The sequence below is a fragment of the Podarcis liolepis genome (genome assembly GCF_965112155.1).
Source record: "Podarcis liolepis genome assembly, chromosome: 5".
Lineage (NCBI taxonomy): Eukaryota > Metazoa > Chordata > Lepidosauria > Squamata > Lacertidae > Podarcis > Podarcis liolepis.
Window position 1 is genome coordinate 101,984,301 of NC_139556.1, and position 26,836 is coordinate 102,011,136.

The 26,836-nt window shown below is 48.1% G+C and overlaps 1 protein-coding gene and 1 long non-coding RNA gene across 5 annotated transcripts in view; one reads left to right on the forward strand and one right to left on the reverse strand.

Moving 5' to 3' along the window:
• Positions 1-14,586, forward strand: part of TP63 (tumor protein p63) — a gene marked incomplete at its 3' end in the record, with an annotated part of 94,500 nt that extends 79,914 nt beyond the window's left edge. For 2 of the 4 annotated variants that reach the window (XM_083504207.1, XM_083504208.1), the window contains exons 9-12: positions 8,712-8,869; positions 9,762-9,906; positions 11,533-11,626; positions 12,408-14,586. In XM_083504207.1, the coding sequence (XP_083360333.1) occupies positions 8,712-8,869; positions 9,762-9,906; positions 11,533-11,626; positions 12,408-12,704 (694 nt within the window). Of the gene's footprint in view, positions 1-8,711; positions 8,870-9,761; positions 9,911-11,532; positions 11,627-12,407 lie in introns of those variants that run through there. The other 2 variants (XM_083504209.1, XM_083504210.1) reach the window with 2 other exon arrangements.
• Positions 1,393-7,462, reverse strand: LOC310707570. The gene is made up of 2 exons (XR_014526590.1): positions 6,340-7,462; positions 1,393-1,434 (listed from the first exon to the last, which is right to left on the reverse strand). It is a non-coding gene; the product is annotated as an uncharacterized lncRNA (long non-coding RNA).
• Positions 14,587-26,836: the final 12,250 nt, after the last annotated feature.

Sequence of the window (26,836 nt, forward strand, 5' to 3'; positions counted from 1 at the left end):
GCGTGGGGGATGCAGGGGCGCCAGCCGCACCGGGTGCAACATGTGGGGGTTAGGGTTAGGGGGCGCAAATCCACGGGTTAGGGGGCGCAAATTACTTGCCTTGCCCCGGGTGCTGACAACCCACGCTACGCCACTGCTTATACGTAAATCTGGCACTGGTCAGAGTAACCAATACTGACCTGGATGGACCAGTGATCTGACCTGGAATAAGACAGATTCCTATGCTCCTAAAACCTGCTCTTTCTCTCTGACCCCATGTTTTGCCGCAATCTTTTCTTCCCTCCTCCTACTCCTCCGGGTTCAGATCATGAAGGTATTTCTCTTTGTGGCTGCTCAGACTTGGTGATGGTTCCTTTATCTCCTCTCCTCTCTCTGGTTCCTTCCCCGCAGCCTCCTCTCAGCGTGCTTCAGGAGCGAGCTTTCGGAAACGAGGAGGGAGCCCCCCAAAAGAAGCGACTCCATTCTCAGACATTCCAGCCCCACAAACCCTTCTTCCGTCTACTCATAGACCAAAGCGGGGAGGCTGTTTTTGTGTGTGTGCAGAGGTTTTGTCCAGCTCCCTTGTTGCAAGGGGGGAATGGGAGGAAAGGGGGGGGGGCTTTAACTGAGCAAAATGGCTTGATTGAAACTGTGCAGGCAGCAAACCGCTGCAAAGGGATCAAGCTTTTGCAGGAACAGCAGCTACCCTAGCTGCGGACATTGCCATTTCCAGGTCTGGTACCACCTTGTCTTCTTCCTGCATTGTAAAATGTGGTGCTTCTGTTTTCACCCCTCGGCCTTCGAATGATTTCTTTTGAGCAGGTCTCAGTCTACAAGCATATCTTAAAGATGTGTGTTTACTTGCTAAGACAGAAGCGCAACTTACAGCCTTGAGAACTTTTGATTGTAAATCTGTAAAGTGCTTTTGATGCTGGTCAGAGACTAGTAATGTGTATAGATTTGAGATGCCCTGTCCCTGCTGGGCAGACGGACGACACGAGCACATTGTGGGTCAGATGAAACTGTTTATTTCCTACTGAGTTAGTGTTGCATTTGTACGCTGCCACTCACAACATTTCTACCTTTGTTTTTGCAAAAGAGATCACACAGGAACCTCTTAAGTGAGTGGGGAAATTGCTTGGATTTTGCTGCTGTAAATCAGGTGCTCAGCTCCAAAGTTCCTGTTTTGTTCCCATTTTGTCTTCCCTGCAAGGAATTGCCTCAAGTTTGTAGCAAATGATTCAACACCGCCTTACCTGCAGTTATTCACAGTCCAGCAAATTCAGCAGGCTTATGATGCTGCTGGTGGTTGGCCAGCCCAGAAATCAAGAGGGGCACATGCTTTTCATTGGTTATCCTGTTGTTCTTCCATATTTTTTCAAAAGGCTATGCAGCCTCACTGAGATTCTTTCCCCCCTCTCTCTCTGTGATTTAATCAATGCCCATTTGAACTGTCTGGAGTTAAAACAAACCAAAACAGAGGAGTGAACCCTTAGCAGATTGGTGCCGCTCATGAAACAAACAAGTTCAGGTATTTTAGGATCCCGAAATCTGGACGGCGAGAATTTTGTCAGCATCCAGGCAGAGATGCAAACGTTACTGAATATTGAGACTGTCTATCAGTACTCACTGGTTGATATCCAACTAATTCGCAGAGTAGACCTGCTGAAACCAATAGTCTTAAGATACTACCCATTCTCTTCAGGGACCAGACCCCCATAGTAGAAATTGTGGTTATTTTCTCCACTAGATCTCAGAGGAAAGAACAGAAATTTACCCCATGAATATCTCCTGGTGCAAATTGGATGTTGACTTGCGATTTTGGCTTACTGCAATCAATAATAATAATAATAATAATAAAGGGAGCCATTTCTGAGTTTTGCACAGTTACACAAATACATAACATGAACTTGAGTTCCAGATGTTCCATCAGCCCCAGCCAGAATAGTCCAAAACATCTGGTGGGCACCAGGTTGGCAAAGGCCAGCTATAGGTTCACCTGCGATTCAGACCATCTGCTTAAATAGCCAGTGAAGTGCATGAGCCTTGCTGGTGGGCGCAATTGCCTATGTACTTAATGCATACATTAGATCTTTGTAGAAACACAAGCGACACCTCATGTTTTCTCCATAATCGATCAGTCCAAACCTCAGTGTGCTGTGGTTTCTTCCAGGTGTGTATGTGTGTGTCAGTTATGCTGATTCAATGCGGTCCACCTCGACCAGCCTTGCAGGGATTGTGGTGGTCACCATACTGACCCTCTTGGTGCATTGGGGGTGCAGGAAGGTAGCCCAGTTGAAGCTAAGCAGCTAAGGACCAGACTAGCAAACCCAAAGGAGCGCCATGTCTGCTTTGTGAGGAAGAGCAGGAAACTCTCGTAAAACTGAAGCGGAAGGGGGCCAGGTGGCACGTCCTAGTGAGAAGGGTTGGGTGGGGTTGGATGAGCAAGCTGCAGAAGATCTTGGGGCCTCCTCCTTTTTCTGGTTCGTGCTTCCTGCCCTTCTGGTTTGCACCTAAATCTTGTGACAACAGAGTGTGGGAAAGTGCCATGTGGGCACAGCCTGGCATAGAACCCAGAAAGTAGAAGTAGGTCACTTGGCTTCTGCCTCTGTTTACAAGAAATGGCTCTGTGCTGTGCTAAGTCGGCCTGTTCTGTGGAGATGAGGAGAGCCTCCTTCTGAGGGCTCTTCCTGCCCACCACTCCTCGTGCCCCTGGCATGCCCGCCTCATCCTGGAGCCACCTCCCAGGCACCCCCCCAGCCCACCCCACAGACCCTCCTGCATCTTCCAGCCAGCAGTTCCAAGAGGCAAGACATGTGCAGTTGGTTAATTGACCTCATTAGGTTCTAGGAATGGAAAAGTGCAATGAGTTGGCTCGGGGTTCAAAGCGATTCCAAGGCGTAATCTTCCTTGGGATTCATTAAGCATCATTTGATGTGGCTTGGGCTCTGCGTTCCAAATGATGTTTTGGGAAGGGAACTCTGGGAAGAACTTTCTCTCAGTAAGAGCTGTTTGACAGCGGAACAGGCTCCCTCGGGAGGTAGTTGACTCTCCTTCCTTGGAGGTTTGAAAGCAGAGGTTGGGTGGCCATCTGTCCTGGATGCTTTAGCCATGATTCCTGCATTGCAGGGGGTTGGACTGGATGACCCCAGGGGGTCCCTCCCAACTACAGTTCTATGAGATGAACCCCATTCACTGGGAAACGACACACATCCTCTGGTCAGCCATGAAACAGGTTTCACACTGAGCAATATTCCTTTCACTCTTATCATCTTACTCTTCTTAATTTGTGGTGCTGGTTTTCAATAAACTTTTGCATCTTGATTTTAACTGGAGTGGCCTCCTGTCCCTTTGTCTCTCTTTTTTTTCTTTTCCTTCTCCTCTCACAACAAATGAATGTGCTGTCCTTCCTGCTCTCATCACTCCCTCTCCTCTCCTTCAAACACGCCCTCGTCTGACTTTACCAGCTCCCAAAAGCACCTTTTGTGTCTTGCCAAGTTTTAGACCAGGTCTGTGCAAACAATTCCATATCGGTTCACTTTCCCTCTCATTATGGGTAGCGTGAAGATGGAGAAGGACTTAGTTGGGGGGGGAATGCTAATAGGGATTGGGGAGGTGCAATTCAATTTCCATTTACAGGTGATCTTACCTAGCTTGCATTTTCTGAAACAATATGCAAACCAAAGCACAGTTATCCTTTGAAACGTACATTTCTCTGAATTTTGCAGTGCGTTAAAAGGCTGGCGAATTTTCATGACGGCGTTTAAAATAACAATTATGCACAAAGTGATGTGAAGCTGAATTTAAGATTGCAAAAAAGGGAGGAAATCAGGAATGGACAGATCTGCCCAGCCCTGCTCACTAGTCACAAACACACAAACACAGCCTCACTCTAGAAGTCTTCCAAAATGGTCAAAGGCCTGGAAACGATGCCTTATGAGGAACGGCTAAGGGAGCTGGGCATGTTTAGCCTGGAGAAGAGGAGGTTAAGGGGTGATATGATAGCCATGTTCCAATATATAAAAGGATGTCACATAGAGGAGGGAGAAAGGTTGTTTTCTGCTGCTCCAGAGAAGCGGACACGGAGCAATGGATCCAAACTACAAGAAAGAAGATTCCACCTAAACATTAGGAAGAACTTCCTGACCGTAAGAGCTGTTTGACAGTGGAATTTGCTGCCAAGGAGTGTGGTGGAGTCTCCTACTTTGGAGGTCTTTAAGCAGAGGCTTGACAACCATATGTCAGGAGTGCTCTGATGGTGCTTCCTGCTTGGCAGGGGGTTGGACTCGATGGCCCTTGTGGTCTCTTCCAACTCTATGATTCTATGATTCTATGATTCTATGATTCTTCACCCCAGAAGGGGGTCAAGCCTTTGCAAACAGGCTCAAGGAAGGGTTTTGCACGCGTTCAGTGTGCACCTTGACTTCAGGACCCAGAAACTTACCTGGACTAATAGTGGGAGGTGGTGATGGGTGCACCCTAGAACCCAGTGGAACTTCTCTTGGAAAGGGACTGCCAAACCCTTAATCTCTGGTGGGAAATGGTTATTGCATCCATCATTTCCAAGGAATCTTCCAGGGAGGGTATCAAAGGCCTCTCTCACTCCACTGGTTTGGAGAGAGGCAGAATCTGTTTCCTTCTAATGAATCTGGGTTTCTTCTCTAGTCCCAGTTCCTGTTAGGGAAAATGTTCTCCAGTGAGAGCTGGGGAGGGCCTACTGTCTCTGCTTCCTTCCCATACCCTGAGGCAAATGTTTGGGAACTTGGGAAAGGGGGAGTCGTGTCAGCTACACTGGCTCCCAGTACGTTTCCGAGCACAATTCAAAGTGTTGGAGCTGACCTTGAAAGCCCTAAACGGCCTCATCCCAGTATACCTGAAGGAGCGTTTCCACCCCCATCATTCTGCCCAGACACTGAGGTCCAGCGCCGAGGGCCTTCTGGCGGTTCCCTCACTCTGAGAAGCCAAGTTACAGGGAACCAGGCAGAGGGCCTTCTCGGTAGTGGCACCTGCCCTGTGGAACACCCTCCCACCAGATGTCAAAGAGAAAAACAACTACCAGACTTTTAGAAGACATCTGAAGGCAGCCCTGTTTAGGGAAGCTTTTAATGTTTGATGCACTATTGTATTTTAATATTCTGTTGGAAGCCACCCAGAGTGGCTGGGGAAACCCAGCCAGATGGGTGCAGTATAAATAAGAAATAATTATTATTATATAGCTCACAGGTTTCAAGTTTCTTCCACACACCCTTAGGGGAGATGGAGGACCCCCATGGCAGAAAGGAGCATGGGGCAAAATATGACAGATGACCGTTCTGCCGTCCAGCCTTCTGAATGATCTTAGAGGACAGGATTCTGGGAAGCCCTTCTGTAGATTCCAGGGTGGGGGTGGAGCAAGGAATGTAATCTTGTGAGCAATCTGACTGCTCCTCTCCGCTGTGAATGTTGGATTCCGCTGTTCTTTTTAAGCGAATACACAGAGGAAAGCACCTCCATAGTCTCTGTGAATACAGCATTAAGAGCATGGGAAGAGCCTGCTGGATGAGGCCAGTGTCCCGTCTAGTCCAGCATCATGTTCTCACCAGGGCCAAGCAGATGCCCCAAAGGGAAACCCGCAAGCAGGATTCGAACACAAGTCCCCTCCCTTCCTGCAGTTTCCAGCAACTGGGATTCAGAAGCATTGCTGTCCCTGACTGGGGAAGCAGAGCAGAGCCAGGATGGCTAGTAGAAATCCATTGCCTCCATGAATTTGCCTAATCCTCTTTCAAAGTCATCTAGGTTAGTGGCCATCACTCGTGGAGGAGTGAGTTCCACAGTTTGACTCTTCTTTCTGTCCTTTCTTTCACCTGTCCTAAAGATCTCAACCACAGTTGCCATGTCGAACAACTGAGAAGGATTTGTGGCCCTGTGCTTCTTCAAAGACATGCTTTGCTTTCAGAAGTTACCATAGTCACTTCCTGACATCTCCAATTGAATGGTCTCAGGTAGCAGAGCTCTTAGGGACGCGGGTGGTGCTGTGGGTTAAACCACTGTGCCGCTTGGGCTTCCCGATCAGAAGGTCGGCGGTTGACGCAATGACGGGGTGAGCTCCCGTTGCTCAGTCCCTGCTTCTGCCCACCTAGCAATTCAAAAGCACCTCAAAGTGCAAGTAGATAAATAGGTACCACTCCGGCAGGAAGGTAAATGGCGTTTCCGTGCGCTGCTCTGGTTCGCCAGAAGTGGCTTAGTCATGCTGGCCACATGACCTGGAAAAACTGTCTGCGGAAGCAGACAAATGCCAGCTCCCTCTGCCTGTAAAACGAGATGAGCTCCGCAACCCCAGAGTCATTCACAACTGAACTTAATTGTCAGGGGTCCCTTTACCTTTAGCCGAGCTCTTGCTCATTCGAACAGTCCTCTGTGGTCGTTTCATAGTTAGGACTCTGTCTTGCCTTCAGCCTTTCTGTGGGTCTCTGTGCATCTACGGCCAGATGGTCTGTGCAGCTGATGTGTCTGTATGTGCACATGCACACATGGGGGATGGGTGGCAGGAGAATGCAGGGTGCACTGGAGGAAATGGGCATAGAGGGATCTCCACAACAAGGGCCAATGCCCTTATGAGCCCAAAGCAAGCAAATCACCTGTGATTCACTCTCTGAGGCTAGAGCAACAATGCCTATGGGTCACAAGGGAACATAGTTGCCCTCCCACCAAGTAGGAAAATGGGCTGAGCAGCAGGCCTGTCCTCTGCTGTGCATTTCACGGGACATCCAATGGAGCTGGATGTTGGAAGAGTCTGGACAGATAAAACAAAGTCCTTCTTCAAGCAGCACAGAGTCGGTCCCACAGGAGGCAGTGATGGTCACCAGCCTGGGTGGCTATAAAAGAGGATCAGTAAAATTCATGGAGGAGGAGAGAGCTATCAATGGCTACTAGCCGCAACGGCTATGCTCTGCCCCCACAATCGGGGGCAGTAAATGTCACTGAAATTCTACTCAATGTTGATCCAGAGCAGAGGTCCTCTGGCTGGGTTGGGACGATATGGGATTGGGGGGGGCAACTCCAATCTCTTGCGGGGGCGCAATTAGTGCCAGCACCATCCGTTAAGTGTTTGGGTGTAATCTTCGACACCTCCCTTTCCATGGAGGCGCAGATTGCAGGTATAACAAAGGTGGCATTTCTTCATCTCCACCAAGCTAAGCAGTTGGCTCCTTACCTCTCTCGCCCTGGCCTAGCCACTGTGATCCACGCGATGGTCACCTCCAGACTGGATTATTGTAACTCACTCCACGTGGGGTTGCCCTTGAGATTGACCCAGAAACTCCAGCGGGTGCAGAATGCCACGGCAAGGCTCCTTATGGGGTCCTCGCTGCGAGATCACATTCACCTGGTGCTATATCAGCTGCTCTGGCTCCTGGCAGAGTACAGGATCAGGTTCAAGGTGCTGGTTTTAACCTTTAAAGCCCTATACGACCTAGGACCCTCGTACCTACGGGACCGCCTCTCCTGGTATGTCCCACGGAGGACCTTACGGTCCTGCAGGGCCCTGGTCTCTCGTGACCCCGATCTGGTGGAACGCTCTGTCACAAGAGACCAGGGCCCTGTGGGACTTGACATCTTTCCGCAGGGCCTGCAAGACAGAGCTGTTCCACCAGGTCTTTGGCCAAGGCACAGCCTGACCCCCTTCTTTGGTAATCCTTCACAGAACTCCAACCCAATGGTTGCCATCAATTTGATTTGAACTGATTTTATAAAGAATTGATTTTAGAATGCTGTATTATTTTACTGTTGTTAGCCGCTCTGAGCCCGGCTTTGGCTGGGGAGGGTGGGATATAAATAAATTATTATTATTATTATTATTATTATTATTATTATTATTATTATTATTAAAGCATATAGTTAGCAGAGTAAAAAACATGTTGCAGAATTCCCCAAAAAATAGACCAGAGGCCATTGTATTTCATCCAGCAGAGCTTTACTTCTACTGAAGGCAAATGAACATAATGGTCACAAATCCATTACTTTCAGGATTGGCCCTCTCCATAAGAAATCCAGTTGCAGCAGACTTAACTTAAACTTACAATGACTTATAATAAGACGAAACTTTAACATATGTGCAGAACACCACACCAGAAGGAAGAGAGATAGAAAGAGAGACCCAGACTCCTTCTGGCCTCACTATTATAGTCAGCATGACCTTGACAGAAGAGATAACAGGACCAGGTTAAGCCAGCTGCACTCAGCTTCTCTGAAGGAATAACCCAAACATCATGAACCTTCTGCTTGTTTCTTTTATGCAGAGAAGCTTCCAGAACCCTCTTGAATTAATTAGGACAGGAAAGATCTCTACACATCAGATCAATACTTTCTGCACTAAGAAATGCAAATTGATAGTAAATGCTTCTGAACCTCAGCTGCTGGGTATGCCAGGAGGGAAGAGGGCTCTTGTGCGCCAGTCCCGCTTGTGGGTTTCAAATGAGGGGAATCTGTTTGTCCACTGTAAGAACAGGAGGCTGGACTAGAAGGACCACTGGTCTGATCCTGCACTCCTCCTCTTCTTCCGTCCCGATATTCTTCTTACGTTTTAATGGATGCACGTGCTTGTTTTCTGCTTGGAATATTGTCGCTTCGAGTCGCTGTGGCTAAAAAAAAGGCAACCAGTAAATTTAATTAAAAGCGCTAAGGGTGTAAGGTTGGCCCTTTCCCTCTCCGCGTGGGCCTGACTTCTCTGCCCTTGTTTTCCAACCCTCTCTCAGGAACTCCATCCAGTCCCAGTCTTCCTATGGGTCCACCTCTCCTCCGCTCGGCAAGATGAACAGCATGAACAAGCTGCCCTCTGTCAGCCAGCTCATCAACCCACAGCAGCGAAACGCTCTGACCCCCACCTCGATGCCCGACAGCATGGGAGCCAACAGTAAGAGGCTCCCCCCCCCCGTGACCCTCCTGGAGCTGGAGTTTAGGAAGAGTGGGGTGGCAGAATAGTGGCCAGAGCAGAACCTCCCAAACTCTTTTGAGCCTCTTCTTCCTTGGTTCAAACAACTCATTTCCAGTGCCTGCTATCCTACCCTGCAGAAATCCTTATCTGGAATATCTTCAAAAAACAACAACAACCAGTTAGAACTGCTTAATTTAATTAATCGATTTTGGAACCACCGGAAGAGGAGCTCGTCAGTTGACAGACCAGGCCTCCCCACCTGAAATTTGGGAAGGGTTGTTTCACAAAATGCAGGGCGCCTGGAAGATTCTGAGTTGGAGTGGCTAGCTGGGCAGGGGAGAATTCAAGTCGCTTCTCATTTGAAGGCGAACCTACCTAATTTGTGGCTTCCGAAGTGACAGAAAAACCGAAACAGCCCTCCTGCAAAACCTGCGCTTACTTGAATTTTGCAATCCAATTCTCCGAAAGTGGAGCTGGCGCATAAAGAGCTTTTAAACCCTCTGCCTTGCTTGGGGACAAGGCCCACTCAGCACATAGGCTCTGGAGGCTCGTGTGGGGTCTCAGATGGCCCCACAAAATCTCACGAGAGCATCCCAGAGCTGGTGCACCAAGCAGGCCTTGGTCTCCCACCAAGCGAGATGGAGAGCTTAAAATCTCTGCCTTGCTCAGATTTAACTTGCACACTTTCAACCAGCCAGACCTCAACCACATATGGTTGAAACCACCTTAGTCATTTAAATGAGAGCAAGGTGCGATCGGGCTGTATAACAAAGGAGATAGTCTAGCTCAGGTGTGTGGAGGGCAGGTTCCAGCTATTCGTGCCTCCGTTTTTGTAACTCTGGTCGTCTCTCTTTCCTCTCCCTTGTTCCAGTTCCAATGATGGGAGCCCACATGGCAATGGCCGGCGACATGAACGGGCTCAGCCCGACCCAGACGTTGCCCCCCACCCTCTCCATGCCATCGACATCCCACTGCACCCCGCCACCTCCCTACCCAACAGACTGCAGCATTGTCAGGTGAGTGAGCTGTAGCTGTGCAGGTTTTCCACCCCCCACCCCTCAGATCACGGGTGACAGCAGCATGCTTCTCTGTTCTGTGGGGTCCTTCGTCTGGGGCTGCTCTGTTCAAGAAGCAGTTTGCAGGTCATGTTAGACCTGCCGAGCTACTTCAGCTGGCTTGCCGCGCTGCCTTTGCCTCCCCTTGCCGTTGCCCCCAGACCTTTTCCTACCACACACACAAGAAGGAAATGAGGCAGAGGGGATTCCGGTGAAGAATCCCATTGTTGCATGTGATGGAATCGGATAGGGTGGCGATCTCTCCATCTGGAGAACCCTGGAATAGTAGCCAAGGGTAACTCACATCAATTGCATTTGTTGCCCTGGTTTTAGGAGAAAAGAATTAGAGTTGTAGAATTAGAGGGGACTCCAAAGGTCATCTCGTCCAACCTCAGCTGTCAATTACAGCTGAAGAATCCTTGGAAGAGGACCAACCTCTACCTAAGAACCTCCAATGAAGGGAGATCATAGAATTATAGAAGGGAGCCCAGGGGCATCTCTTCCACCTTCCTGCAACTCAGGAGTCACAGCTCAAGAATCCCTGACAGATAACTGCCCTACCTCTGCTTAAAAACCTCCAAAGAAGGGGAGTCCACCACCTTCCGAGGTCACAGAATCATAGAGCTGTAGAGTTGGAAGGGACCCCAAGGGCAACGTAGGAATCCCTGGCAGATGGCCACCCAACCATGGCTTTACAACCTCCCCTGAAGGAGGGTCCAAGATACATTGCAGCATTGAACCCTACTATTTTTATCTCCAGGGCTGGCTGCTGTGACTCTCTAAATGCACGGCTGCCTTTGAAGATGGATCAGAAGCTGCATCTACTGCAGGATGTTGCTGCTTAGCTCCTGGTGAACATCAGGAGGACTACACTAAGCACTCAAGCAGCACCTGCGCTAGCTGCCTCTTCGCTTCCAGGTCCCTTCCAAGGTGCCCTTTTGGCCAAGGTGCCACAGTATGTGGTGCCCCCCTCCCCATGGCATAGCCTAAGACCAGGGGTCCATCTAGTTCAGCATCAAGGTCTCACAGTTGCCAACCACACTTGCTGTGGGAAACCAGCATGCAGGATTTGAGCACAGGATCCCTCTCTGCTCCTGTGATTTCCAGCATCAGAAGCATAACATAGGAAGAGTCCGCTGGATCAGGCCAGTGACCCATCTTGCCCAGAATCCTTTTCTTACATGGTTGCTTCCAGCAGAGCATGGCCAGCGATAGCCCTCTCCTCCTCTCTACGAATTTGTCCAATCATCTTTTAAAGCCCTCCAGGTTGGTAGCCTTCACTGCCTCCTGCGGCAGCAAGTTCCACAGATTAACTACGTGCTGCATGGAGAGGGAGCTGTTGCCTCTTCCTTCCACGAGGCTCGGGATAGCTGACTTCTGTGTCCCACTCAGGGGATATCACCTTCTTTCTCCCGGTGACCAGTTTGGGGTGGGTGGCGACGGGGGTTCCTTCCTGCTCCCACAAATCAAGGCTTTTGCGTAGCAGAGCGCCTGGTGTGGGTGACCTTCTTATCTCAACCTCTCTCTTTCTCTCTCTCTTCCTCTTTCCTCCTTTCCTCTTTCCTCCTCCTCCTCCTCCTCCTGCAGTTTCTTAGCAAGGCTGGGCTGTTCCTCCTGCGTGGATTATTTCACGGCGCAAGGGCTGACCACCATCTATCAGATTGAACACTACTCCATGGATGTAAGTAACTGCCTCGCCCTTTCGCTGCATGGTGGGGGAAAGGGGCCTTTCTCTTGAACTCGGCACTCTGCGCTGGAGGGGAGAGGGCAAAGCTACGCTTCGGATTTAGGGGCGAGCTACATGTTACACTGCAGCTCGCCAGCCTGTGACCCAACTTTGGCAGCCCCTTCGCCATTGCAATAGTGCCCCCGGGAGAGAGGGGAGATGCAGTTGGCGAAGGGGCGTCAGAGAACGGAGGGTCCAACCCTTTCCCCTGCCAACTCTTTTCCTGCTGAACTTTCTCCCTTTCAACCACCCTCCCCATCTTCTTTTGGGCCTCTCACTGTTCCAGACCACATAAATGGGTCCAGAACAGTGGTGTGGCGGTAAAAGCGGGGGGTTTTTTGCATGAAGGGGAGGTGGGCAGGCCCAGCTGGAAGAGCCTTGTGCTGTTTGCAAGCCACAGGTCTGAAACAGACATGGTTGTCCTGACGTCTTCTGGGGTTCCTTCTGCACCTCCTCCCTCCCGCCTGAAGCCTTCTTGCTTTGCTGGGATTTTGGTGTTGCTTGCTTGGGGCTTGGCCTGTTGGGGAAGCCACCATCCTGTCGGGCTGAGGGTCTCTCCATTTCCTTACTGAATCTTCGCTTCTGAAGCTCAGCGCCGCCAAGCAAGACCTGAAGAACCCTTGAGATAGTCACCAAAAGCCCCACTCACCCCCCGTTAAAAGACTGTAGAAACCTGTGTAGCTTCTTTTGGCAGGAGTGGCTGATTCTCTCTCTCTCCTCTCTCCTCGCCTTCCAGGATTTGGTGAGCCTCAAAATCCCGGAGCAGTTCCGCCATGCCATTTGGAAAGGCATCATGGACCACCGGCAGATCCACGACTTCTCCTCTGCCCCCCACCTCCTGCGTACCCCCGGGGCCGCCTCCGCGGTCAGCGTGGGCCCCAGCGAGACCCGTGGGGAGCGTGTCATTGACGCCGTGCGCTTCACCCTACGCCAGACCATCTCCTTCCCTCCCCGCGACGAGTGGAGCGACTTCAACTTCGACCTGGATGCCCGCCGCAACAAGCAGCAGCGCATCAAGGAGGAAGGGGAGTGAGGAGCCGGCCTGTGGCTCTCCCTCCGCCCCCTGCCCCACACCGATGGACCTCTGGGCTGTTCCTGCCTCTCCCTGCTACTCTGAGATGGTGCGGGGGGCTTGGAGAGGACGGGGAGGGGGGAAATGTCGTGTGCTCTTCAGCGCCAGCTGCACCTGTGCTTCCGAGCTTGCAGCCTCCACGCTTTGCTGGAAGCGCAGCTATTTTGTATTTTCTCGCAAGCCATAGCTTTCGTTTGTTGGGGAGGGGTGGGGTGGCCTTTGCGGCTTCTGCTCAGCAAGGACTGCATGTTGTAAGACGTGGTGGGTGTCTGGAGAAACGCGGATTCCCCCAGTTGTGGCACTTGACCCTTTCCACTGAACTGGACCAGCTACAGTGTGCCCCCGTGTGTGACCAGATCAAATCTCCCGTGCAAACTTTTGTATGGATCCCTCTCTGTGTGGATCCCTTTCTCGGGTGCTTGTTTTGAGGATTTTAAGGATTCAATGCCTTTGGGGAGGCCTCTCATCTGTGACAGCATTGCCTAGTGGTTGGAGTTTGATGATTTCCAACTTTGAATTATGACGGGTTAACAACACTGAGGTACGGGGTATGATGTGCGTTGGACCCCACGACCAGTCTGGCCATCGCATGCTTTGCATAGCAGGTTTCCTCCTGGGCAACCTTTCAGTTTAAATTTTGCTTTGGGGGGTTAGCGGTGGTTTTTCGGCGAGGGTAGTCCACTTCGTTCCTTCACCCCCGCCAATTCTTCCTTCAGCATCAAATGCAAAGAAACTCTTGACCAGGAACCCAGACTGCCAATTCCTTAACAGATTCCCTTTGAGATCACCAAATATGCCCGCCCGCCCCCCATTATATCTGGGCTTGCGAAATCTCCCCTTGAAGCAAGCACGTAAATACGGGGAGAGTTGCCTCTGTGTCAGATTTCACTTACCATTTCAACAAGTGGGTTATTTGAGGAAGATCTTGGGTTTTTCTTAACTCCTGACCTGGGTTTCATGAAGCGCCTTGCCGCATAAATGCATTCAGGGTGGCTTCTGTGGTTGGATTCCAGCAGATCTGTATTTTCCATTTTTTCCTTCCTTTCTCCCCACCTGCCTTTCAGGAAAACTAGTTCCTGGGCCATCTGCTGTAAACTGCCTGCACTAGGCAAGGCACGCTAGAGACCACGAATGCCCAATGGGGCAGATCTTCCTGGTGCTTTCATGCCTGTTTGCTATTCTGCCATCTCATTCTACAATGCAAGTCTTTCCCTGAGCTACTTTCCCTCTCCTCAACACATCCTCGGGCTACAAATTTCTACTGACAAACCCACTACTGCCAAGTAAGCTCTGACTTCCTGCAGATATGGTCCTCTCATGCCTAGAATGCAGTCAAAGTACATTTTTCATGTAAACATTGTAAGTACAATTTTGTTTTATGTATAATTTTGTCATGTACTTGGTCAATCATTTATTGAGGGGTGGGTTTTTTTGATAAAAAATGTATTTCTCTTTGGGGTTTGGGGCTTTTCAGAACCACATTTTGTTTGCATTTTTTATTTTTTATTTTTTTTTTAAAGAAAGAAACAAACCACACCATTTTATGGGAAAGGCTTATATCTGTGTAATGACTTTCAAAGTGTTTGTGATATTGACCTTAATGAATCACGATTACAGAGAGGGGGGAGAGTGATTGCAAAAAACCCCTCTCTCGGGGGGAGGTGGGGGGGGGGGAGAGACACCGAGGGTTGACTTCAAGAGTCCTAGATTTCAAAATAAGTTCCTTTGCTCAGTTTGAGTGGTACACATCCACAAGTTCTCCGTGACTTGCAATAAGTATTAATTGGATGAAAAGCACTCTGTTGTCAATATCATTGTAAATAAAAACAGATTACAAAAGCAACGTTGATGGTTTCTGGCATTCGAAACGGCCGCAGGAGTCTTTCATTGCGGGTCACAACAGCAAAGTAATGTGCATTGGTCAAGTCAGTTGACCAATGAAGTCAGTTCAGATGAAGCACATGGCTGCCCTAGAACAGACTGGCTCCTCTGCATGGCCGAGGACTCTGGGGGCGCTAATAATAATAATAATAATAATAATAATAATAATAATAATTCATTTATACCCTGCCCATCTGGCTGAGTTTCCCCAGCCACTCTGGGCGGCTCCCAATCAAGTATTAAAAACAATACAGCGTTAAATGTTAAAAACTTCCCTGAACAGGGCTGCCTTCAGATGTCCTTTAAAGATAGGATAGCTACTTATTTCCTTCACATCTGAAGGGAGGGTGTTCCACAGGGTGGGCACCACTACCCAGAAGGCCCTCTGTCTGGTTCCCTGTAGCCTCACTTCTCGCAATGAGGAAACTGCCAGAAGGCCCTCGGAGCTGGACCTCAGTGTCCAGGCTGAACGATGGGGGTGGAGACACTCCTTCAGGTATACAGGACCGAGGCTGTTTAGGGCTTTAAAGGTCAGCACCAACACTTTGAATTGTGCTCGGAAACGTACTGGGAGCCAATGCAGATCTCTCAGAACCGGTGTTATGTGGTCCTGGTGGCCACTCCCAGTCACCAGTCTAGCTGCCGCATTCTGGATTAATAATTGCACTCCCACCCAGGAATTTGCAAGGCATCGTGAGGACAAATGCCCCATCAGTGCAATGATTTTTTCTTGCAAAGAGGAACAGGCTGCCCATCTCCTCCTCTTGCACCCCCCCTAAATATTTCCCCAGTCCGGCAGGCCAGATTTGCGGACACCATGAAGCACATGCCGAGAGAGGGATAGCACAGAACTTGGTGCTTCCCAGTTTGTGGGCAGGAGTAGAGCCCTGTGAGAGTTTGAAGGGCACCTGGACAAAAGAAGCTGCAACATAGTTTCACTGCCACTTGTTTTCTGCCAATGGACGGGAAGCGCTAACATCCAGGAGTAAGGATACTTTGGGATCTACTGAGACAGTCCACACTATGGGAGCAGTTCAATTTGTGTGAATGGTGTGGGTAGCAGGGAAGGATATATTGATTAAATATTATCCTTCCTAACTCACGCTAGTGAGTTTATTCATACAGCAGAGTACATTTCCCCTTTTACACAGCAGGAAGCTAGTTGCAGATTCATTAGAAACTCTTAAGTTCTATTATTCCTGGTAAGACCCCTTTGATTCCCTCCTAAAAGAATAAAGACCTAAGAAGCTTCTTTTTAAAAAAATTAAAAAATTGTCCAGTAGCACCTTAAAGACCAACTAAGTTTGTTCTGGGTAGTTGGTCTCTAAGGTGCTACTGGACAATTTTTTGTCTATTTATTTCAACTGCGTTAGGCCAACACGGCTCCCTACCTGAATCTTCTTTTAAAAGTTTAACAAGAAGTTTACTCACATTCAGTTCACAGTTGGATCCCTGAAGGCAGGCTTTAGCTTGCAGTTACAGATACAGTGTGGCTTACATCCTTGTAAGGATGGACCCATGTGCTGCTGGGCACATGTACAATTCAGTTCAAGGGAAGAAAAGGCATCAAGTGAGGAAGGTGGCTGCGTGACTGGACCTTTGGTGGGGTCTGCCAGGGTCATGCCCATCTACCTGGTCACATGCAAAGGAAGGATGCTGCAGACCAGGTGGAACAGGAAGTTCAACTGGCTGGACCAACTTCCCCCTGCATGTCCACTCTAGGCAAACAGGAAATGTTGTATTTGACTGCTTATGTTACACCCCACACAATTCATAAGGTTCTTCTTGTAGCCAGAGGCCATGACAAACGTGTAACAGTAGTATTCATAAGATAATACAGAACACCCATCCATAATATAAGTCAAGATCCAGGACATGAGAGAGAGATGTTACCAGAGACACCAACGAGCTTGAATCTTGCTGGATTTCAGATTAAACCTCTAAATCACCATGGCAACTTATAGCGATTATATCTAACTCCCTTTTCCAGGGAGTTAGCAAAATTTCTTTTGCAGACGGTGCATAAGAGGTCCCCTCTGTGTGCTACAAAGCTATTATTGTCACTCAAGAAAAACAAAAACAAAACAACCATAACCTTTTCTACCAGCTTGTGCCTCCTTGCTTGTGTGAACAAAGGTTTCAGAAAGTGATCTCTCGGGTCTCTCTATAAGGGGCAGGCCAACAGCTGAGTGATGTCTTCCACCTGAGGTTGACCACAAATGCAGAGTCTGTCTGCATACAGGAACCTTGTTGCAGTGATCATCCAAAACTTTGATGGACACCACTTGGAAATACAGCTCAGTAAAGGCATTTCTTAAGGAAAGTGGTGAGATTTTGGCCACATAACTGGCTCTAGAATGCTCTGATCTCAGGAGTGGATACCAAGGGGGGAATTGGGTGTTCTAATTAGTTTCAGGTCCCTTCTGGATTCTATCCAGAAGAGCCAATGCCTTAGCTGACACTTATTCAAGGCCAATGCAGAGCTCAGTTCTGGAGAATGATAATAGTCTAAGACAGGCATGTCCAACTCCCAAGTTACTGGGATCCACTCCCACAATAAAAATAAAAAAAACTGACAGTGATCTACCGATTGGATTGACCAAGTTGTTGACCTTTTTTCCCCCTGGATTGATCAGAGTTGTTGAGCTTCTTTGGGGAAGCCTTTTGGGTGATCAATTGATCAGGATAGATCAGGGATGCCCCACGATCGTCCCACTTTTCCTTAAGATGTCCCTATTTTCATTGGAAAAATATTAGAGGGTATGGAGTTATCTGACCCCCGAGCCATCTGAAGGCAATCCTTTATAGGGACATGGGTTTTTAAAAATGTTTTATGTTTTCTTATGTTTTATATATGTTGGAATCTGCCCAGAGTGGCGGGGACAACCCAGGAAGATGTGTGGGGTATAAACAGTAAAAGTATCATTATGGAATGGGACGTCCCAGTTTTCATCAGAGAAATGTTGGTGGGTATGCAGTCTGCTCTTGCCTTAATTCTTGGCCACTTGGATTCTATAGCATGGAGAGCTGCTGGTATTCCTGATGGTAGAAGTACAAAGGCAGACGGGGAGTCTTTGAGAGGTTTTGTCTCCATGCATTTGTTGAATCCCTCTTGACAGCTGAATATGTTTGTGACCATCCCTGCCTCTTGCAGAAGCAAATTCAACTCTATGCCACCAGAAGTACCTTCTCTTGATTGTCCTGGATCTGTTGGGATGTGTCCAAGGGAACGGGGGCAATTAGCAGCCCCCAGCCGGCTCCAGCCCACCGGCCGGCAGCTGGGCGAACTCCGGTCCTTGGATTAGCATCAAAACTGCGACCCGAGCTTCAGAAGCCGTTAGAAGCTGGGTACGCAAGCCAGCAGAGATAAGAACTCATTGCAATGGAAGGGCAGAGAGAGGCATATGTAAAGCGTATTTACAAGCATTTTATTAAGCATCAGGACAAAGGAAAAACATGTCTGCTCCCCTTTGTGTCCAAGCAAAAAGCTTAAGCAAAAGCTATACACAACGGAAGTTCCCAGCAGGCTGTGCTGGAAATATACAGACATGTGGCATATAACAACTTCACATGCCTATTCTTAAGGTGGAACGGAACATCAATATCCTAACAGGACCTCCCGACATTCTGCTTTAATGGATAGCCCCAAATTCTAGTGTTATGAAAGAGAAAGACAAACTTCTCTCTGTCCGCTATCCACTGAAGTGGACGTCAATGCATGACTTTAGCTATCATGTCTCCCCTTGCTCTGCTTTTCTCTAAACTAAAAAAAACAAAACCCAAATGTTGTAACCATTCCTCATAGGGGAGTTGCTCCACCACCTGATTCATTTTAGTTGCCCTTTTCTGAATCTTTCCCAACTCTGCAATATCCTTTTTGGGATGAGGCAACCAGAACTGCACACAAAACTCCAAGTTCAGTTGCACCATAGATTTGCATAATTATGATATCAGCTCTTTTATTTTCAATTCCTTTCCTGCTGATCCCTACCACGAAATCCACCTTTTTCACAGCTGCCACTCAATGTTTTCATCAAGTCCAGTCTCTCATTCCTGGGCAATCACCGCCAGTTCAGACCCCATTAGCACATTTACGAAATATTTATTTATTTATTTATTTTATTTACTTATTTGTTTGTTTGTTTGTTTGTTTATATTTTGTCTTGGCATACAACACTTTCAACTTGTTTACATTGAATTGCTTTTGCCGTTTTACGGTTGGGAAACTCAGATTCAGTTTCAGATGCTTTTGGAGCTCTTCACAATCCCGTTTTTGCTTTGATGACCCTGAACGATTTAGTCTCACCCAATAAACTTGACCCCCTCACTGCTTTTTCTTCACTCTAGTTCATTTATGCACAAGTTTAAAAGCACAGGTCCCAGTACTGATCCTTGTAGGGCTACAGTTTTTCATCGGTGTCCCAGGAACAATCCATTTATTCCGACTCTGCTTCCTGCAACTTAGCCAGTTCCTGATCTACCAGAGGACCTCTCCTCTAGCGTGCCAAGGTCCCTTGCCCTGCAGTTCCCTATTGATCAATAAATACACAGACACAAGTATATAGCTTAATGGGCTAAAACAGGCCACAATTTTACTGGATACAGATGTGAGTGGTTTGGCTTAGGCCTTGGGTGAAGCCAGACTATATCTTGACTCCCGTCCATCTGCAGGGAGTCGAATTAAGGACAAACCAAGAAAAGGGGGAGCCCTATGACTTACATCAAGTAGGGGCACCCCAAGAGGTCCCCTTTGGGTTGTGGCATGACCCTAGCCCATGTTCGGGCTTCAGACAGGATCCACACCCCTGGATCCCTTTAACAGGATGCCCTTATTGAGAAGGGGCAGGCAGAGGCTACAACCTCCCCTCCATTAAATAAAGGCTTACCCTATGCCTTGTCCCATGACTGCTAATCTGATTCAGGAGGATTACTTATATTGCTGTTAATCCAGAATGTGTGTGTGTGTCCAACTCTCAAAAGCTTGAAGAACACCATGGGTGCTCCTGCAGAACAGTTCCTAATCTTCTGAAGACTTGCTTTGTTGAAATACCTTTCCCGCTCGCCTCTCCTTATCAGCAGGCAACATCTTCTGTTGGACCATCTTTCGTTTCCCATCATGCTTTGCCCTTCCGTGACCAACCTGCCAAGCTGGCACTCCTTTCTCCCACAAGCGGTGCCCATGCTGGCTTCCCTGAGAGGAAGAACAGGTACAGCAGAACTTTTTTGTCCCAGAGCCAAGTCCCACACCAAGTTCCTGCTTAAGTTCCTCAGGCCTGAACTTCTTGGGAACCAACCAACCAACACTTCCATGAAGCAAGAGATGTTCTTGAGAAACGGGGGTAAGTGGTAGAAATGCAGCAAAGCTTTAGGGAGTCGTTCATGCCCCGGGTGTGATGTTCTTGTAGCTAACGCTCCAGGAAAGGCTATGTTGGGAGGGCAACTCCCTGGGTGTGGCTGGCAAACTTACCTCCATCACCAGCTTCAGCTTTCAGCACATCTTCCAGAAGAGCTGAAAGGATCCAACTGCCAAAATTTTGTAACTCACCAACCCTTAGCATATTTTTATGTATGGTATATATTTGATTCTTTACCATCAACTTTGTTGGACTGGTCATGTTGTGCAGATGCCTGATGATCGTCTTCCAAAGCAAGTACTCTATTCCAAACTTAAAAATGAAAAGCATAATGCTGGTGGTCAACAAAAGAGGTTTAAAGACTCTCTCAAGACAAATCTTTTAAAAATGTAGTATAAATACCAACAATTGGGAGTTCAAAATGACTCCCCAGCTGCGCACCTGCTCCTTCTGGGGCACAGTTACCCCATTCAGGACCAGGGAGTCCTCCACACCCGCCCGTCTCCTGTCCCCCAAAAACAGTACTTCTGTCTTGTCAGGATTCGACCTTAATCCATTAGCCACCATCCATCCTCCAACCGCCTCCAGACACTCACACAGGACCTTCACCGCCTTCACTGGTTCTGATTTAAAAGAGAGGGAGAGCTGGGTATCATCCGCATACTGATGAACACCCAGCCCAAACCCTCAGCGGCTTCATATAGATACTAAAAAGCATGGGGGAGAGGACGGAGCCCTGAGATAGATGACCCTTGTGGACCCTTCCAAATCTGTGATTCTATGAATCTATGATTCTTATGTCTATGCAATCAAACTGTCTGGGTTGAGGTGTCTGTGGATCACTGCCTCTGACTGTGGAAGCAGAGCGTAGCCTCCTCCATCCTGGCTAGTGACCCTCCCTTCAGATGTGAAGGAAATAAGCAGCTATCGTCTCTTTAAAAGACATATGAAGGCAGCCCTGTTTAGGGAAGTTTTTAATAGTTAATGCTGTATTGTTTTTAACACTCGATTGGGAGCCTCCCAGAGTGGCTGGGGAAACTCAGCCAGATGGGCGGGGTATAAATAAATTATTATTATTATTATTATTATTATTATTATTATTATTATTATTATCATTATTATCATTATTATCATCATTATCATCATTATCATTATTATTATTATTATTGACAAATGTCTCTTCCACAAAGCTGGAGTCCAGCAACATCTGGCAGGTCAGAAGTCCCTTATTCCTGATCTTTGGTTTACTTTTTGGAGAAACATACTGTCTGAGTATGGTCAAATCAACAGCTCTGCAACAATATTATCCATCCCTCAGTAAAAAGGTAAAGGGACCCCTGACCATTAGGTCCAGTCATGGATGACTCTGGGGTTGTGGCACTCCCCTCGCTTTGCTGGCCAAGGGAGCCGGCATACAGCTTCTGGGTCATGTGGCCAGCATGTGGCAAACCAGAGCAGCGCACAGAAACGCCGTTTACCTTCCCACCGGAGTGGTACCTATTTATCTACTTGCACTTGGACGTGCTTTCGAACTGCTAGGTTGGCAGCAGGGTAGCGAGAAGCAAAAACAGGACACCATCAAAATACATATTTTATTTGGAAATGAATAAACGCATGAGCAAAAACAGCGCCTTTCCAATGCTCTTCAAAAATTGGGGTAGACTTTCCCTCAGGGAGGGAGAAAAAAAGTTAATTAAAATAGGCACTCAAAGAGCGAAGGATGTTAAAGCACACACACACACATGTGTGAGCATGCCTGGGAGGAGTGCATCTAATGGATCTATTTTTATAAATATGCTGGAGATATTTGCCAGCTCTCCTGCACTTACCTGGGCACAAGTGCCTTGGGATGGAAGTGCTGGGGGCACCAGGTTGCCAATGTTTGCTGAGTAGGATGGCGCATTGTGTTTGGTCTCAAGTGACCTTGGCATTCATTCACAATTTTATCTGCAAGCCGCTTTTCAACGCACACAAAACGCTCCAAATGACTAGCAACAAAGTAAACAGGAAACAAAATCAAACTGGTGCAAGAAGACAAGAAGGCGATAGCAAACATAACAACGCACAAAAAAGAAACAATTCCGTCCCATAAATATAACAAGATTGCATTCATAATATCCAACACCCAACAGCAAAAATAACAAGGGACCTTGACGGTTTCCGCTTGGTCCTAGAAACCCCCACTTCCACAATGTTGATCAGAGTCCCTCTCCTGCAGCGACTTGCAAGCCTTCCAAAGGCAAAGGGTAGGGAAAGGTAGAAACCCCTCTATCATATTGTGCAGCTTAGCCTTGGGAGGTGGATGCTGGGGTAGACCAGTGGTCATGATCCCTGGGTGATTTGTCAGTGCTAGGCTCCTAGTCATTTCAAAGGAGCTCTTGCCGCAAAACATCCCATTGCACTGGTTCTGGGCCATCATCTTTGGCATCCAAGAAGTATCCAAATAGCCCCAAATCAAATTTGTGGTCCTTCTGGCCATGTCTTCCCAACCCAATCAATGAGAGGTCTTTTCTAGAATCAAAACTGTAGAGTTGAAAAGGATCCCCCAGGGGTAATCTACTCCAACCCCCTACAATGCAGGAATCTCGGCCAAAGTGTGTCTGACAGATGACCATCCAGCCTCTGTTGGAAAAGCTCCGATGAAGGAGCGTTCACCACCTTCTGAAGGCGTCCGTTCCACTGTCGATCAGCTCTTACTGTCAGAAATGTCCAGAGGAGGGCAACCAAAATGGTCAAAGGCCTGGAAATGATGCCTTATGAGGAACGGCTAAGGGAGCTGGGCATGTTTAGCCTGGAGAAGAGGAGGTTAAGGGGTGATATGATAGCCATGTTCCAATATATAAAAGGATGTCACATAGAAGAGGGAGAAAGGTTGTTTTCTGCTGCTCCAGAGAAGCGGACACGGAGCAATGGATTCAAACTACAAGAAAGAAGATTCCACCTAAACATTAGGAAGAACTTCCTGACAGTAAGAGCTGTTTGACAGTGGAATTTGCTGCCAAGGAGTGTGGTGGAGTCTCCTACTTTGGAGGTCTTTAAGCAGAGGCTTGACAACCATATGTCAGGAGTGCTCTGATGGTGTTTCCTGCTTGGCAGGGGGTTGGACTCGATGGCCCTTGTGGTCTCTTCCAACTCTATGATTCTATGATTCTATGATTCTATGAAACTTCTTCCTGATGTTTAGTCAGACTCTCTTTTCTCATAACTTGAAGCCATTGGTTCAAGTCCTACCCTCTGGAGCAGGAGAAAACAAGCTTGTTCCCTCTTTCATGTGACAGCCCTTGAGATATTTGAAGATGGATATCGTATCTCCTCTTTTCCAGGCTAAACATGCCCAGCTCCTTCAAGTGCTCCTCGTAAGGCTTAATTTCCAGACCCTTGATCATCTTGGTCACCCTCCTCTGCATATGTTCCAGCTTGTCAACATCCTTCTTAAATGGGGCACCCAGAACTGGACACAGGATTTCAGGTGTGGTCTGACCAAGGCAGAATAGAGCGGGACAGTTAATTCCCTTGATTGGGACGCTAGACTTCCATTGATGCAGCCTAGAAGACCATGAGTTGTCGTGTTTGTTTGTTTGTTTTTGATGATATGTCACACCATTCAGCTACTTTGACTCTGCAGCTCCTTCATCACACCATTGGCTCATGCTAAGGTTGTACCATAAAGCTGGACCATAAAGAAAGCTGATCGCTGAAGAATTGATGCTTTTGAATTATGGTGTTGAAGGAGTCTCTTGAGAGTCCCATGGACTGCAAGAAGATCAAACCCCTCCATTCTTAAGGAAATCAGCCCTAAGTGCTCACTGGAAGGACAGATCCTGAAGCTGAGGCTCCAATACTTTGGCCACCTCATGAGAAGAGAAGACTCCCTGGAAAAGACCTTGATGTTGGGAAAGATGGAGGGCACAAGGAGAAGGGGACGACAGAGGATGAGATGCTTGGATAGTGTTCTCGAAGCTACCAGCATGAGTTTGACTAAACTGCAGGAGGCAGTGGAAGACAGAAGTGCCTGGCATGCTCTGGTCCAGGGGGTCACAAAGAGTCGGACACGACTAAACGACTAAACAACAAGGTTGTACCAAAACCCTTGGCCTCTTTCAACACATACTTCTGTCAAGCCAGGTGTCTCTCATCCTATATCTGTGCATCTGGTTATTCTATCCACCATCTGAAGAAACTCTGTGTTCCTGTGTTCCTGACGCCACTAACTACGCCTGCACAGAAGTCAAAATGGCAGCCAGCAATGGTGCCAAGAACTACCATTCCCTTTGGCAACTGTGACTCATAACCAAAAGATTGTGCTGAACTACAGAGCGTTGGGGAGGGGGGCAGAATAGACACCCTTCCCCCAAAGGGGGTAAAATTGCTTCATAAGGCCTTGCACCACAAACCGATTTGACCCCACCACGCTCAGCTGCTTGAGGATGCTGATTAAGCCGAAACAGTTTTGCCAGAGGGGAAAGCTGGCTAATTAAAAACAAAACTAAACACATTGACATCCCCTTTGATTCTTTGGCATCTGCCAGTAAAGCAATTTGCATCTTGCGGACTCAAATAACCTTTCCCGCAAGAACCATTCTCCAAGAACAGGGAGTCGTCGTGACGCACGAGGTCCCAGGGGCGTGAAGTCAAAGGTTGTGGGTGACTTGAAAATAATAAAAACCCTTCCAAGACAAAGGAGCTTGAACTCAACGCTCCCTAAATTTCCAGGTGGACCTCAGCATTTCTCTCCTCATAGTGATTATGCAAGCTTACAGAGCTTCTACTCTGAGAAGATCTGCCATGTTTGGGTGTTGGCTTGCTCTCCAAAGCGGGAGGTGGTTTGGGAAAATTCTCACCTTGCTTAGTTATACCCATGGATAAAAGTGCCATTATATAGATTATGCCACCTAGTCTTGTCCCAGATACGCTGAATTAATTTTTCTGGGTGTGAGATCTTAGGTGGGAGAAGAGCTTTCCTAGCTGCAACCAGACACCAGGGTAAAAAGAAGGACTTGGCTTTCCTAACCACCCCTTTGCAGTCCTGGGGAAATAGTTCACCAACCAAAGGACCTCATGAGCTGTGAGGCTTGGTTCCCTCACTTCCTGAGGGAGAAGAGCCCCACACCAATGACCAGGATCAATGTGCTTCTGAATAATACCATTTGCTGGAAACCACGGGAGGGGAGAGTGTTCTCGCACCCAGGTCCTGCTTGCAGACTTCCCACTGGGACAACCAGTTGACCATGGTGCATCTGCAGCAGCCCAGCGGTCGCCTTCATCTGCCCCAGCTGCAACAAAACATGTCTCTCCTGTATCGGTCTCTATAGTCACAGCAGGTGCTGTTTGACTTCACCCCCAATGGCACATTCCTCCATTGTCTCCTGAGAAAGACAGATGCCAACCAATCATCCAGTATCCTGAAATTTTATTTCAAGATGTTGTTGTTGTTGTTATACCGCCCTATACCCAGAGGTCTATACCTAGGCATATTGCTGACAACACACTCTGAACCTCCAGATAACCCATCCAGCGGTTTCATGTGGATGTTAAACAACATGGGGGATAGGACTGAGCCCCGTAGAACCCCACATTGATGGTTCCACAGGGCTGAAAAGCATTCCCCAAGCCACACTCTCTGGGAACGACCATCCAAGTAGGACTGGAACCACCGCAAAGTGGTGCCACCCAGCCCTAGTTCGGAGAGTCGATCCAGAAGGAAACCATGGCCAATGGTATTGAAAGCCGCTGACAGGTTGAGAAGAATTAACAGGGACACATTTCCCTCCCCCTTTCTTGACAGAGATTGTCATGCAGGGTGACCAAAGCAGTTTCTGTGCCAAAACCAGGCCTAAACCCCGATTGAAACGGATCCAGGAAATCAGTTTCTTCCAAAAGCGCCTGGATCTGGTCTGCGACACTCACTACAGAACCTTGCCTCGCTACAGAACCTTGCCCAGATTAGCAACTGGCTGGTAGTTTGCTGGGTTTTCTGAATCCAGATATGTGGGTCTCCATATTTTTGGCACTGCTTCAGCTAAGGAGTTTGGGTGACTTATTTTATTTGGGGCAGTGGCTTCACCTGTGTTATGTACTGAGTTGAATAGGATCCAAAAGGCAGCAGTTTGATTGGTCCTAGAACAATAGGATCCAGAATGCAGCTGTCTGACTGGTCCACATGAGCCACCCAATCCAGCTCTAGGTGGAAGTGAATCCGCAACCGGATTGGCCTACAGGAGAATCCCGGAATTAGCCAATCACATGGGGCCCATTGTGTAAATAATGTATATAAAGCAGACATTCTGGGGGAACTTCCATTCCTCCTCACCACTATGAGCTGAATAAAGAGCATGAAATCCACTCTCGACTCCGAGTATATTTCAATCTGGAAGGAGAATTCAAACCAGCACAGGAGGGAAGGCCCATAGGTCAGAGGTAGAGCACATACTTTGTAGGCAGACAGTTCCATCTTCAATTCCTGACAGCATCTCGAGGCAGTGCTTGGAAAAAACCCCTCCATGAAGCCCTAGAGTTCTGCTGCCAGTGAAGGTTGGCAATGCCAAGCAAGATGGACCAACAACGATACAACTCGGTGCAAGGCAGCTTCTTGCTCTCCTTCCCACCAAACCAGTCCCAGCCATCTTGTTCCATCCCTCTTCTGCCTTTGGCATGGGGCAAGAGGGATGGGAGTGGAGACCTGGCAAACGTCTGCCTAGCGCATGCCAACTCCTGGGTTGATTCATAGCTTGAACTGGGTGGAGGCTGATCTTTCCCATTCTGTTCTTGGTGTCCTGGCCTTTGTTTATGTTCTTAGGGGAAAAGAAAAAGAAAGGAAGAAAACCTGGGCGTGAAGAAGGGATGGGACCTGCCAGTTGC